This window comes from Podarcis melisellensis (genome assembly GCF_964234715.1).
Source record: "Podarcis melisellensis genome assembly, chromosome: 3".
Classification (NCBI taxonomy): domain Eukaryota; kingdom Metazoa; phylum Chordata; class Lepidosauria; order Squamata; family Lacertidae; genus Podarcis; species Podarcis melisellensis.
In genome coordinates this window covers 53702291-53717435 of record NC_138530.1, presented here as the reverse complement: position 1 = coordinate 53717435, position 15145 = coordinate 53702291, and the positions used below count along the sequence as shown (strand labels likewise).

The 15145-nt window shown below is 41.1% G+C and overlaps 1 protein-coding gene across 5 annotated transcripts in view; it reads left to right on the top strand.

Annotated features, from left to right (window-relative positions):
* Positions 1-1946: 1946 nt before the first annotated feature.
* Positions 1947-15145, top strand: part of ZDHHC14 (zDHHC palmitoyltransferase 14) — a 68906-nt gene continuing 55707 nt past the window's right edge. For 3 of the 5 annotated variants that reach the window (XR_014166816.1, XM_081905320.1, XM_081905319.1), the window contains exon 1: positions 1947-4233. Coding sequence is in view for 4 of the 5 variants with exons in the window: in XM_081905320.1 (XP_081761446.1) it covers positions 3980-4233 (254 nt within the window). In the remaining variant the exon portion in view is untranslated. The remainder of the gene's footprint in view (positions 4234-15145) is intronic. The other 2 variants (XM_081905322.1, XM_081905321.1) reach the window with 1 other exon arrangement.

The following is a 15145-nucleotide window of genomic DNA, read 5'->3' as shown; positions in this document are numbered from 1 at the left end:
GGGTTTATGAAGTGGCAGTAGCAGACAGCTAGGAAGCCACTGTTTCAAATAACACGCAGTGCCCCCATAGTGATGCTATGTCTGGGCATTACAGTGGTACCTTGGTTCTCTGGAAGTCTATTACAAAACCAAAGCGTTCCAAAACCAAGGCACATTTCCCCATAGAAAGTAATGCAAAATGGATTAATCCGTTCCATACTTTTAAAAACAACACCTAAAACAGTAGGTTAAGATGAATTTTACTATCTAACGAGACCATTGATCCATAAAATGAAAGCAATAATCAATGTACCGTACTATAAAATAAATAAAGCAGTATTGTAGATGATAAAAATTAACCCCCCCCCTTACCTGCACTGAAAATAGTCATTGTTTGGGTGGGGGGGGGCTTTTAGCCATTTCCGCAGTCATACAATCAGTCAATCAATCAATCAATCAATCAATCAGTAGCTGAACTGGGATCCACACACTCACAAAAACAAATTAATTGAAAAACCCTCAAAACAAAAAACGCAAAATAAATAGCAAAAACAAAAGCACCAAATATAAGCTCCAAATATGACCTTAGAACACTGCAATCGGAAAAGGAAGGCTTGAATTAGAATGGGGGACACAAATTAGCAGCACAACAGGAAACACAGGGGGACTCAAAATGGTGCATGTTCGGCTTCCAGAAATAAGTGCAAAAACCAGAACACCTACTTCTGGTTTTGCAGCATTCGGGTTCCAAGTTGTTTGTGAACTAAGCTGTTCAAAAACCAAGGTACCACTGTATAGGTAATTACTGAGATGGGTGCCTTGCAGCCACCCAGCACAGTAGTGCATCTGCTTGTGGTAAGCCTAGGGCAGGAGGAGGAAGGAGGAAGACTCCATCAGAAAGCACTTTTCTTATAGCATCCTGGATTAGAAGGGTGATTAGGGCCAGAATATATACACCTCATGGCATACATTAATTTCCTGCCCCATGCCCTCCCACATACCCTGAAGATGCACTGCACTGCTTGGGTTCAAAGCTAGAGAAGCAGATTCCTCCAGGGGGCTGTTGAGACCATAGGTTTATTGCATGCACTATAAATAGGACTGGACTTAGGTCCGGCCAGAGGCATTTTAGCACCTGAGGTGGACTCCAAAATGGTGCCATGCTCCCCACCAAAGAATATCTACATCAGGAACAAGGTGGGGAGAGAAAGATTGACATCGGGATCTGCTGTCCTAGTGGATTCTGCCACCTGAGAGCGTCACCTCACCTTGCCTCTTGTGTGGGCTGGTCCCAATTGGACTGCTTACTGAACTGCTGATTATTGGGATAAACGTTATGCATATACTGTAATGCAAATTGTGCATAAACGTTATGTACAACTGTGCTATCGGGAAGAGAGGGGATCCCAATAATTTAACACACACACACCATTTCCCCCCCCCCCAGGACCCCAACTAACATATTAAATGCTAGTCTATCAGAAGGCGAACGCAAATAATAATATTTATACCTATTACAATATCGTCATTAATAGTAACACAGCATTATAATATGTATATTCCAGATGAGTTGTTTATTTTAAAAAAAACAACACACACTCCTCCCCGCTCCTCTGCTTCCTACCCCGCTCCCCTTTTTCTTTAAATTGCTGCTGCTGGACTCTCTCCGTTTCCGTTCCCAGCTCAGAATTCACCGCCCTCGCGATTATTTACATCAGCAGACAATCGCAGAGGGGAGGAAAGGGGGGAGACCCTGGGACTTGTAGTCCTGCCCCGTTTCCTCTTCGGCTAACCTCACTTCCCCTTATGAGAGCTGTTTTTGTTTTAACATCTATGTAGTCTGGTTACACGCGGAAGGAAGGCATTGGACTACATTCCCCAGAAGGCCGTGCGCTCGAGAGTGGGAGAGGGTGGGAGGCGGGAGATGGACCTTGAGCCTTCTTCCTCTTGAGGCAGGAGAACATTGGAGGCTGGCGGGGGAATCTCCGCTTTCGCGCCGTCGCGTGGTCGGGAGTCGGGACCCAGCGCAGGGCGCGGGGGGAGGTTGGAGGAAGAGAGTGAAAACAATAAGGGCAGCGGGAGCACAAGCCGGCCGTTCCCGCTGCCGCCGCTTGGGGTTGGCGAGAGGAGGCATCGCCGCCGGCTGCCGAGAGGAAAGCGGGCTGGGAGGCGACGGGGAGAGACCCTGAGAGACCGCAAGCGACCTGGGCGCGCTGCCGCTGCGTGGCTTGTGGGCGGCGGAGGACGAGGCAGGGAGCGAGGGGCTCCCCGGGGGAGACGGAGCGAGGCGAACAAAGGCGGAGGGACCGGAGGACCTTCCCTGGCCGAGAGGGATCGCCGTGAGGCGGACGCTCAACGGGCAGAGTTCCCCGCTGCCTTCCAGCCATGAGACGGAAGAGCAAATCCCGAGGAGGCGCTTCTGGCGGCTGGTGCTCGCTCTGCCGCGGCTCTCAGTGAACCCGACCTCCTCCCCTGGCGAGGAGGCTTCTTCCAGGAACGGTTCAAGGGAAAGAAATCTCTCCCTGCTGCTTCTGACCCGTGTAAACGAAGTGACTCCTGGTTCCCCTCAGCAGCAAGAGGAGGAGAAGAAGAAACGGCGCCGAGGGAAGCGTGTGTGAGGGCGGCTATTTTATAACCGTGCCTCCCTCTTCCTTTCCCTCCCTCCTTTCGCCTGCCTTTGCCAACAGCTTCCATCGCTTTTGAACGGGGGCGCGTGGATGTCGGGAGGCGAGGGGGAAGCGGGTGCTGTCGCCGCCGCCGGGCGCTGTTTTCGGGTCGCTTCTCTCCCACACGCTGCTCCCGGCGATGAAAAGCGGGATCCAGGAAGCTGCTTCTGCTTGGTCTGGCTGCTGGGGATAAATAAACCCAGATAGTGGAAAGTGAAGCACCCGCCGCTCTTTTTCTCGACATCAGGCTCTGTTCAAGTGGAAGGCAGCTCTGGGGTTGTGAGGGGGTCGTGGACAGATTTAGGTCCGACGACAGTTTGAAAGGAGCGGGGTAGGTGGGTGGGCTGCCAGCCCGATACCTTCTGGAACGGGAGACGAATCTTGGATGGCTTCACTATCTGACTGACTAATTCTTGTATCGAAGCTGGAATGAGTTTCAGAGAGCAACTCCTTGATTTGCTTATATAAAAGCCTGGAAGTCTCAATAAGAGCGACGGAAGAAAGAAAAGCGGAAGGGATTTATAATATAAACATTTTATTTGCATCTCTTTCCTCTGAAATCAAGTTGTTTTTTCTGGAAGAAAGGAAGGGTGAACTGGATATTTGTTGGCAAATAGAAATGAAGGCTGGCTTTTAAAATGTCATGTATTATTTTTCCCCTGGCGATGGATATTGACCACCACATTTCTGTTACCTTCCAAAAACTTTATTTTCTATAGTGAAAGCAAAGAGGAACTAATAGTCTTTTGTTGTCATTCAGAGCAACGACCAGAAAAATACAGGCAGCTTACAGAGTCTAGGAGGAAATTGGATATTATGGATGGTTTCTCAACTGCTGGTTTTGGATTTGGATATATGTGTTTGGAACAATTAATAGGAATTTTAATTTTTGTAAAATGATCTGATAAAGGATCTTAACAAACTTATATGAAAGGAATCTACTCGGTTACAAAACACTCTTAACATTTTTAACCAAGACATGCTTAAGGATGTGGATTTGATGTAAAAACTGAGCAGCTTGTTAAACAAAAGGAACAATGCTTCAAAATCCTTTTAAAGCACTATTTCTTCGACAGTTGATTTTTATTTTAGCTGTTTCTAGTTCCCATTTCCTTGTATGATTACATACTTTTAAGGAACTGTTTTGAACTGTTTCACTTCATTGTGAAGAAAGTATAGACTACTTATGACTTCTGCAATGATAGCTTTGGACACTGAACAGTTAACTGGGTGTTGTATAATGCCGTGATAAACTAAAGTACTAAAAGTGGCTTCAAGGAAACAACTTACCCAATAGGTGTTTTGGGGGTTACTCCCCTCCTTATTCCCCCTTGATGACTCCAGGAGGTGGTGGAGGAGGGCCCATGAAAGACTGTGAATACAGTCAGATCAGCACTCACAGCTCCTCTTCTCCCATGGAGTCTCCTCATAAGAAAAAGAAAACAACTGCCAAGAGAAAATGGGAGGTTTTCCCTGGAAGAAACAAGTTCTTCTGTGATGGAAGGATCATGATGGCTCGTCAGACTGGAGTTTTCTACCTGACCCTTGTTCTTATTTTGGTTACCAGTGGACTGTTCTTCGCATTTGAGTAAGTGGCGTTAAAGTTTTCATTTATTTTCCCCCTTTCCATAATGATACAGCTTTTTGAAAAAGGTTTCTATTTCCATTCTGTTCTATAATTACCAAAGATGGTTTGTAGTCTGTAGGCATGGATAATTGAGCTGTACCTATATCATGACTGATATAGTTATGTTTACAGTATGTTGAGACCTTGAAGCTGAGATTGCTACTATTTTCCACTGCATCTATATTTAAAACAGCCATTCTTTCCTTATGTCCAGCAACTTGGGCTGCTACATATGAATGAGAAGACTAGTTATTCCTGTATTTTTATTTTTCAAAACTATTACTTGATTGTACTTTTTCACACAGCTTGTACTAAGCTGAACATACTTGCATTTTTAAAAGAAATTTTAAAAAACCTTATTGAGTCTAGCTGAATGATTTTTAGATTACTTTGCAACAGGCTGTTAAGGAACCAGGTGTTTACATTTACAGTACATCCAACTGTGAACTACATTTTTCTCTTTCACTGATCAAGTCCTCTGTGTAAAGGTATGTATGTATCAAGTTGTTAGCCTGCCAGTGGATGCCGTCTGTAGAACTGCAGTTTGTATGTGGTAGCGTGGTCTGTTCATTATGCTGCTGCTTGGTTTAGTTAGATGAATTTTAAAACTCATCCAAAAGGTAAACTTTGTATAATTAGGCTAACTAGACATTTCACAAAATTCCTCTTCTCAGCTATTGTTCAAACTTCCTTCTGTTTTGTTGTTAGGCAATTCTTCCTTTAAAAAAAGAAAAAATAAATAAATCCACCTCTTCATCATAAATACCTTACTCACTTCCCTGTTTGAGAGGTGAAGGATATTGCTTCTGACTTTGCTTAGTCTTTGTTAGCTTTAAAGTCTTCTCCTCACCCCACAGCATCTAGTATTTGCAACTATGTGAGTTTGGTATTTAAAAAAAGAAAGGAAAAAAACTGAGCAAGAAGTAGCGTGTAAATATGAGATACGTGCAATAAGCCTGTGTGATGAAAGTGATCAAGGTGCACTAGTGTACACACCCTTTATTGCTTCCTCCGTGGCTCATGCCTAGTTATGCTGTGGTGTCTTAAAGTTATGCTCATGGAAGGCTAGTTGGGCTTCCTATACATATCTAGTTTGCCACTGTAAGAACTGGGTGCTGGACAAGATGAACTGTTGACCTGATCCAGGAGACCCTCCTTATGTTATTAAGTGGACCTTTTAATGTACAGTGCAGTTTAGCATCCTATGGAGAAATTGTGTAAATTATGAATCCTGAGGGAAATGTTATTTGATAATCTGTTTAGCAGATAAGTTTTTTTGAACTGAGTCGTGATCCATTCTTCCATCCACTGAAAACAGTGGAGCCTACTTTTGAGTATAAACACATATGATTGCGCTAAAAGTATTTTTTTGTGCTTGGGGACGATTTTTTCCACAAGAGCAGGTTTTGGGTCGAGCCACTGAAGACATGGTGTGTTTACATGATCCATTTTTCATTGAAAGAAAGAGCTTCTGTTTCAGGTTAGTTTATGTGAGTATGAATTAGATAAGGGGTTTTGTGGTCCATGGACCACCAATGATATGTGAACCCCATTCAGCTAGTCCATGGCATGTCCACATTAAAATTTCATATTTATTTTTAGTGGTATCTTCATTGTTTCTTTCATTTCTTATATTGTATTTTTTATTGAACTACGATTCAAAATCTATAAAATGCAAATTACAATACAATAAGATACAACTTTAGAAATGAAAGAACCAATAAAAATACCATTAAAACATTATAGTTGCTATGGCATGTAGAAAAATAATTAAGTACAGTAGTCAAGACCAGCAGTTTTCAAGCTGTCTGTGGCAGTTGGCAAGGAGAAATTGGGAACCACTGAACTAAATGCTGATCTGATATTCAAAAGGTGAAATAGAGTCTGAAAGAGATTCTTGGTGAAATTAGACGTTCTTAGATCTCCAGATACTTGTTCATATACACTTGGTAAGTTATCATATTTGATTTGTAGAAGTTGAAAGAGTTCCTTAGAGAAGCATAACTGCAAATCTGCATAAATAGATGGGGTTGGTGTTTGTTTTATGTACCTACATATTTAAAACATGATGAGTGATACAGCACTGGAAGCTTTTGTCCATGTAAATGGGTGTTATTGTTGGGAGACCATATTGTTTCCATACAAAGTAGGAAGATAGATACCATGCCCAGTAATTTCACCTGCTGGAAGCATTTTATTCATCCTGCTTTATTATCTTTATTTTTCTTTTTTAGTCTCATCAAGTATCCTAATGGGCACCTTTCAGAGAGGTGCACCTAATGGATTTTTTTCAGTACAGCACTTCTTGCTTGAGTAGTGAGAAAATTTCACTAGGAAAATAATAAATCCTCTAATTTTAAGTAACCACTCACATCTTCATGAATCCATCATAGAGTTTGCTAATGCATGGAAACATTATACTATTTCAGGACTCACTTTAAAAGTTCTAAAGCAAAATGTTAGATCTTGTCCTTACCTGTCAGTGGGTATGACATGTATTGAAAGAGGCTAATCAGAAGTAAAGTAGATTGCAAATAATCTGCATAAGAATAAAATGGTACAGCAGCTCTGGGTGTTTCTGCCTCTTCCTGATGGCTAAAGAACAAAACATGTTTTGAGACAATAATCATGTGATAATCAATTTGTTGCAAATGCCCTATATACAGACACTGTTGCTCTACTTTTGATCTGATGCCATAAGTTTGGCAGTTATTTTTATCAGCCTAATAGGCTGTCATTTATTGAAATGCAATTTAATTTCAATTAGGCATATTAGAATCTAAAATCTTCTCTCTTTTTTTTTATATAATTTTTATTAGGTTTATAATATACAAAATTCGAATTCCAAATACATGTTTCCATAAATCTAGTGGACTCCCCCCATCTTCCGGACACTGCATTCTCTGTAAAACCAAAACCTCAGCAATTTGTTGACTTATTTTAAACATAATAATATATCTTCCATTTTATCGTGATATCTGGTCTCTAAACATTTCAATCCGAATCCATTAATTTTTAGTTTCAACACAATAAAATTATTTCATTACACCACTTCTGTCTTGTTGTGCCTTATTTACCAATTCAAAGATTTACCGATACTGAAGCTATAATTTCCTAGAAAGAAGCATTTTTTAACATTCATACAACTTATAATGCTTTTTCAAATAGTCCTTAAATTTTTCCCAAACTTCCTCCGTTTCTTCTTCTCCCGAGTCTCGAATTCTGCCAGTCATTTCAGCCAGTTCCATATAATCCATCAGCTGCGTCTGCCATTCTTCCAGTGTGGGTAGATTTTGTGTCTTCCAGTGCTTTGCCATCAAGATCCTTGCTGCTGTAGTAGCGTACATAAAGAAAGTTCTATCTTTCTTAGCCACCCTCTGGTCTACCATGCCCAGGAGGAAGGCCTCCGGTTTCTTAGGTAAGGTGAGTCTAAGCACCTTTTTTAGTTCATTATGTATCATCTCCCAGAAGGCCTTCACCTTCGGGCAGGTCCACCAGAGGTGTAGAAATGTCCCTTCCTCCTCTTTACATTTCCAACATTTATTATCAGACAGGTGATATATCTTTGCAAGCTTGACTGGGGTCATGTACCACCGGTATGTCATTTTCATAATATTTTCCTTCAAGGCACTACATGCCGTGAATTTCATTCCGGTGTTCCATAACCTTTCCCAGTCTTCAAACATAATGTTGTGCCCCAAGTCCTGCGCCCACTTTATCATGGAGGATTTAACAATCTCATCCTGTGTATTCCATTTAAGCAGCAAGTTGTACATTCTCGAAATTAACTTAGATTTTGGCTCAAGCAACTCTGTCTCTAGTTTCGATTTTTCCTCCTGGAAACCCACTTTTTTGTCCGCTTTAAAAACTTCCTGGATTTGAGCATAATGCAACCAATCTCGCACCTTGTTTTTTAACTTTTCCATACTCTGCAACCTCCATTTATCTCCAATTTTTTCAATTATTTCCCAATATTTAGGCCAATGGGCCTCCATATTAAGTCTTTTACGTGCTTTGGCCTCCATCGGTGAGAGCCACCTCGGAGTTTTACTCTCCAATAAGTCTTTATATTTTGACCAGACCATAAAAATTGCCCTTCTGACAATATGGTTTTTGAACGATTTATGAACTTTAACCTTGTCGTACCACAAATATGCATGCCACCCAAAAGCATTATCAAATCCCTCCAGGTCGAGGACATCGGTGTTCTCCAACAAAATCCAATCCTTCAACCAGCAGAGGGCTGCAGATTCATAATATAACTTCAAGTCCGGCAGGGCAAACCCCCCTCTTTCTTTCGCATCTGTTAGTATTTTAAACTTTATTCGGGGCTTTTTGCCCTGCCAGACAAATTTAGATATATCCCTCTGCCATTTTCCAAAACATTCCACCTTATCCACGATCTGGAGGGCCTGAAACAAAAATAGCATTTTCGGCAAAACATTCATCTTTATAGCAGCTATTCTGCCCAACAAGGAAAGTTTCAGTCTTGACCATGTTTCCAAGTCTCTTTTGATCTCTGACCAACATTTCTCATAATTGTCCTTAAACAAACTCAAATTTTTGGAGGTCAGGTGCACCCCTAAGTACTTTACTTTTTTAACCACATTTAGTTCTGTTTCTTTTCTGAACTCCTCTATTTCAGTAGTTGTCAAGTTTTTTGCTAAAACTTTAGTTTTTTGTTTATTCAGCTTGAATCCCGCCACCCGACCAAAGTCAGAAATTAATTCTAACGCTCTTTTAGTACTAGAGGCTGGCTCCTGTAATGTTAATACCAAGTCATCTGCAAAAGCTTTCAGTTTATATTGTTTCTCTCCGACCACAAGAATCTAAAATCTTCTCAAAACACATCACATAAGTAACTCATTTCTATTCTACATACTTGTGCAAGACTCCATAGGTTTTTGTGTATTTGTACACCCTGCTTGCTGTTATCAAGAACTTTTTGCAACAAACACGCAGGCGCATGCTGCTAATTTTTCATAAGAGGCACCATTTAACACTGGCATAATCTGTTATTGGTTTACTTTATTACATAATATTTAATTAAATAATATTAAATATTAAGCAATCTGCAGGTGTTTCCCTTTATTTTTAATACAAAATACAAAAAGCTGTGAAACTGTAATTAAGTGCATGCATGTGGTGGAAATTCTCCTGAGAGCTATTTGTGTGTAAATGTATAGCTGTACAGTGGTACCTCGGGTTACAGACACTTCAGGTTATAGACGCTTCAGGTTACAGACTCTGCTAACTCAGAAATAGTACCTCGGGTTAAGAACTTTGCTTCAGGATGAGAAAAGAAATCGCGTGGCAGCGGCAGCAGGAGGCCCCATTAGCTAAAGTGGTACCTCAGGTTAAGAACAGTTTCAGGTTAAGAACGGACCTCCAGAACGAATTAAGTTCTTAACCCGAAGTACAACTGTAGTGGCTTACAAGGAGGTATATATTGCCATATAGCATACCAGGCAGATGTTAGAGTTCTTTTTGATAGGATATGGTGGATATGCTTTAGAATTGTGGACATGTAATAATTAGTATTATTAAGTTTAAGGCTCTCAAAGCATCTGTCTCACAATGTAAAACATATTCTTATTCTGCAGAGAGAAATCTAATGCTCTAAAGCAGGTGTTTTTTTTTGTCTCATGTGCTCTAGTAGAATGCGTATGTCCCAGAAGATTCAGTCAGAAGCAATAGTCTTTTGCTCTGCCCTTAGCAACAGCATGAGGAATCAGTATCTTGAGCTATTATTACATGAAGTGCTTGAATATGGAATGTTGAAATCTTGTGTATATGCAAATACACAAAACTGGCACAAAAATGATTCATATGCAGTTTCCCATGGCCTTCTTCATTTTATGGTTTAATATGGTTGTACTATCTACAACACAATTTGTAATTCTCTTAATAGTATCATTATTTCATCACAATAATTATATATAAATTCAGGATGCAGAACCAAATATGTAATTAGTTTTCCCCCTGCCGCACATACTTCAAGATTTGAATATGCCTGATGATGTGACAGCTAATTTTTCAGAAAGTTTATAGGGGCCAGTAAAAATACTGAATATTCATGTAGAGTTTGCCAGCCTTAATAAGAAGGTGGGCAGGTCAGGAAGACTGAAATCTTGGATATCATAACAAGTTAAGCTTGTTATATAAAAACAAATGCTTGCTGATCTGGAAGAAACGACCAAATGACAAACAAATGGGTAGATCTTAAGAATCACTCCTGGAAGGAAGTTAATGGGGGAAGGGAAGATTTCCACCCCTTCGGGTATCTGTACTTGGTTAGCAGTGACTCCTGAAGATCTCTGTCTAACATACAGAAAGCTCCTGAAAGCAGGTGATGTTCTCACTTTCAGCTGCTTCCTACTGGGGCAGAGAAAGGCAGACTCCACTCCAACAGATAGAGATTGTGCTTCCCCCACCCTGCCAAATAACTGTTTGGCAGGCCGAGAGGAGCATGTTTTACTTAGGGAGGAAGGCACACACAGATGACTGTTTCCTTCCTCATTGGAATTGTGCTGTCTTCAGCCTCCAAGCAATGTGATGGTAGGTGGAAGGCATGTTAAGGGATTCACAGCAGGTGTCAGAAGAGACCTGTGAAGTTGCATGAGAGCTGCAGGCCACTACATCTGTCTTAAATGGATCCCTTAGATGCCTGCAGTACATCATTTGATCATGGAAAGATGATGAAAAATTACAAATGTTTCTTACTCCCTTAAAATGTTATGATGGGAGAGTTGGAGTAATTATGTTACAAAAAATAGTTTTAGGATATTGATATTTAGGCAGACTAGTCCCCCCCTTACTTTGTTTCCCCTTATGAAATTGTATCATTAAATTAATTTATTATTATAAAATAGTCCTGTGGAATTCTGTTTCCAATCTGGAATATTTTTCTAAATATGGTCCGCCCCCCACTGCAAGATGCTCTGTCACATACTGTTGCGGTTACTTTGGCTATGTTAGATTCTTTAGTGAGTGAAAGTCCTAGTCAGATATTCTAGTTCCTGTTCAGCCCCAGTGAGCATGAGCAATAGTCAGGGATGATGGGAGTTGGAGTCCAGCAATATCTGGAGGGCAGCAGGTTGAAGAGGACTTTATTAGTTGTTGTTTTTAAAGTCTTCCAGCTTCTTACTAAACAAGCCTGCTACACAAGTGATAAACAGACTATTTCAGTTCCCTCTAATAACCCTGGATCCCTGGTGCTGATTTGGGAAGTAGCCATGTCATCTGCCTGATCTATTGGTTCCTGGATGCAGGTGATACAGGCTCTCGTAAAGGTAAAGGGACCCCTGACCATTAGGTCCAGTTGTGACCGACTGGGGTTGCGACGCTCATCTCGCTATATTGGCCGAGGGAGCCAGCATACAGCTTGTGGGTCATGTGGCCAGCATGACTAAGCTGCTTCTGGCAAAACCAGAGCAGCACACGGAAATGCCGTTTACCTTCCCGCCAGAGCGGTACCTATTTATCTACTTGCACTTTGACGTGCTTTCGAACTGCTAGGTTGGCAGGAGCAGGGACTGAGCAACAGGAGCTCACCCCGTTGCGGGGATTTGAACCGCCAACCTTCTGATCGGCAAGTCCTAGGCTCTGTGGTTTAACCCACAGCGCCACCCGCATCCCTACAGGCTCTCATAGGCCCAATCTAATTGCATGGAGAACAAGTTGTTTGCATTTGCCTTGAAAACTGTACAGATATAGGTACTTACAGCATGGTAGTGATCTGATTCAGATGTTACAGTCTTCTCCTGGTTGTATATTCTTTTTAAAGCACTGTTTGAGCCACAGTTCCCCAGTTGTAATATTATGGGGATTGGTTTAACAAACCACAATATATTATGGGGATGTGTGGGGTGGGGAGAGGGGAATGTATGATCACAAGGCCAGTAAACAAAGTTTATTGTGTCTGAACCATGCCAGTGTCTTAAAAATAGTAACGAAGACTGTAAAGATATAGTCATTGTGTCATTTTGAAATAATACCCCATTGATGTTCTATAAATACATGATTTCTAGATTACCTTTTTTACTACATACAGTATAGGAAAAACAGTACATTCTAATGACACTTTCTTGTAATGGAAACAATTACAGTGTGAATATTTTATAGCATATACTCAAACATGCCTTTTGAGAGATTAGTAGAGACATACTGTACATTAGCAATGGATACTTCCATATCTTTGTTGCTTACCCGGTGGTTCTATGCTCCTAGAAAAGTATATCTTCATCTTGAAAAGATCGGGGCAGGGGGAGCTGCAACAGGACAGTGTTTGGTTTTTTTTGCACAAATAATACAAGAGTATTTTACCTTTTTTGACATTGGCCTACACTATTATTTTCTCTCTAGAGTATAGTTTGCAAAAATCAGAATATTTGTGATATTTTAAATACAGAATTAAGCTATGTACTTTACACCAGTGATACAATATTGTTTATAAAGTTGTTTGCATTCTCTGGAAATGATATAGAAATCCTGTTGTAATGTGCATTGGGAATTTGGTAGTGAAGCCCCTAGTAGTGATTAGCTGATCGGATATCACAGAGTAAGAAAAGGCAGCTAAGCTCAAAGTGGTAAGCGGAGAACAAGCATGCCTGCATCCCTCCCCCAGTTCATGCACGGAAAGCAGCAGAAAAAGAGAAGTAGGGGATCTTAGGAAATGACGGTTGGATCTTGTGAAAGGGAACTGGGGACAAATGTGTGTTAAACTCTCAAAAGTGCTGTTTAAATACATGTGCTAAAAGTACATTGCATTTACAAAGTAAAACTATTGCACAAAAGATTGCACTTCTGCATAAATATCTCACTGCATGTCTGATAAGTAAGCATACAAAAGCCTGCAAAAACATTAGCCTGCAAAAAAACATTATTAGTCTGCTGGGGGATGGCAGAGGAGAGATGGATAAAATCAATCCACACTTCTGCACTCTGATTGGTTTCTGTGCTGAGCACAGAGGAGAGAGAGAGAGTGCTCCATCCCTGCACTGCCAGACCTCTCTTCACTTTTCATGGAATTGAATACACTTGCTGGCATGCAATTCTTGACACCTGTGGCTACCATTCTAGTACAGTGGTACCTCAGGTTACATACGCGTCAGGTTACATACGCTTCAGGTTACAGACTCCGCTAACCCAGAAATAGTGCTTCAGGTTAAGAATTTTGCTTCAGGATGAGAACAGAAATCGTGCTTCGGCAGCATGGCAGCAGCAGGAGGCCCCATTAGCTAAAGTGGTGCTTCAGGTTAAGAACAGTTTCAGGTGAAGAACGGACCTCCTGAACGAGGTACCACTGTACTTAAATACTGTACTTAACCCGAGGTACCACTGTACTTAAATACAAAGCCAAGCTGTAATATGTTGAGAAAAGTGTTTACCGTATATACTCGAATATAAGCTGACTTTTTCAGCATTTTTTTATGCTGAAAAAGCTTCCCTTGGCTTATACTCAAGTGAGGCGGGCAGCAGCGGAGGGACGAGCCCTTTCTCGCCGCTCGTTCCTCCACCGCCGCCCGCCTCTTGCACGGGAAGCTGCGCCTCTCCCAACCAGACTCCTATGCCTGCTCTTGCAAGTGGCAGAGGGGGCGGCAGAGGGACGAGCGGCCCAAAAGGAGCCCTTTCAGGCTGTTTGTTCTTCCTCTTCCGCTGCCACCACCACCAGGTTTGTGGTGTGAACTGACTTACACTCGAGTCAATAGGTTTTCCCAGTTTTTTGTCCTAAAATTAGGTGCCTTGGCTTATATATGGGTCAGCTTATACTCGAATATATGTGGTATATTCTACCTTTCTGTCATTGACTCCTGAGGCAGTTCACATTAAGAAATGAAGTATTTAAAACAGCTTACAATGGTTGCTGGACACAGCTTTATTTATCCTTATGCATTTGAAACCAATTTTATGTTGCTATCAGTGATTGGGTAAGTGCAAGGTAACTGCATCCCTGGAACACATATAATGTAAGCTTTGTGGAACAATTTGTGCTGATTGCAAAATTTGTGTTATAAATCAGTATCTTTAATTATTTCTAATCCACAACATTAAAACTGAAACGAGAAATATCAGGCAATGATGTTGTTTCAGATTTAGGTATATGTTGTTTAGGCATAATGCATTAGGCATATTAGCCATGTTAAAATAAGAATGATTCATACTTGGCAATATACATTAGATTCCTAGATACTTAACATTTGTTGTGGAGACATACACATGCACCAGTCACAAAAACACCTTAATAAACTTCTCCATTTATAACTAGCATAGAAAGGATAGATTTCTTGTAAATCAAGAAAATCTTTAATAAAAATACATTTAAAAAAAGGATTGATTTCCTGACAATTCCATTTTTGTCCACAGCTTAGAAGAACACTATTTTTAAAAGGGAGGAAATAAGGATGTCTGGGCCCTGCTTCCTCAGTAAGTAATCCCAAGGAAGGAAAACTTAAGAATTAAGTCTTGTCACACTGACATCCAAGCATTGACAGGCAATGAAGGGGCTTTGCTGCTGCATGGATTGGAACTGGGCAAATTTACATGCTGATCTGTAGCCCAGTCAAGATACTTTCATCAGGAAACAACATCTTCTTGAGGATGTACTCCTGAGCCCTAAATTTTTGTAGAGATGATTCAAATGCATGGATGAGGGACACTTGGATGATAAGGAGGAGGGTCCCTTAACCATTCCTATTCCAGACAACTCTTGCTGGCAACTGCCTCATTTCTAAGGCTGTTGTTGTCCCAGTTGGATTGGGTTGTGGTTTTGGAGTCCACCTTGAAGAAAAGATAAAACTAAAACTAATAATAATAATAATAATGTAGTGGTTAAGAGCGGTAGTCTTGTAATCTGGGGAACCGGGTTCGAGTC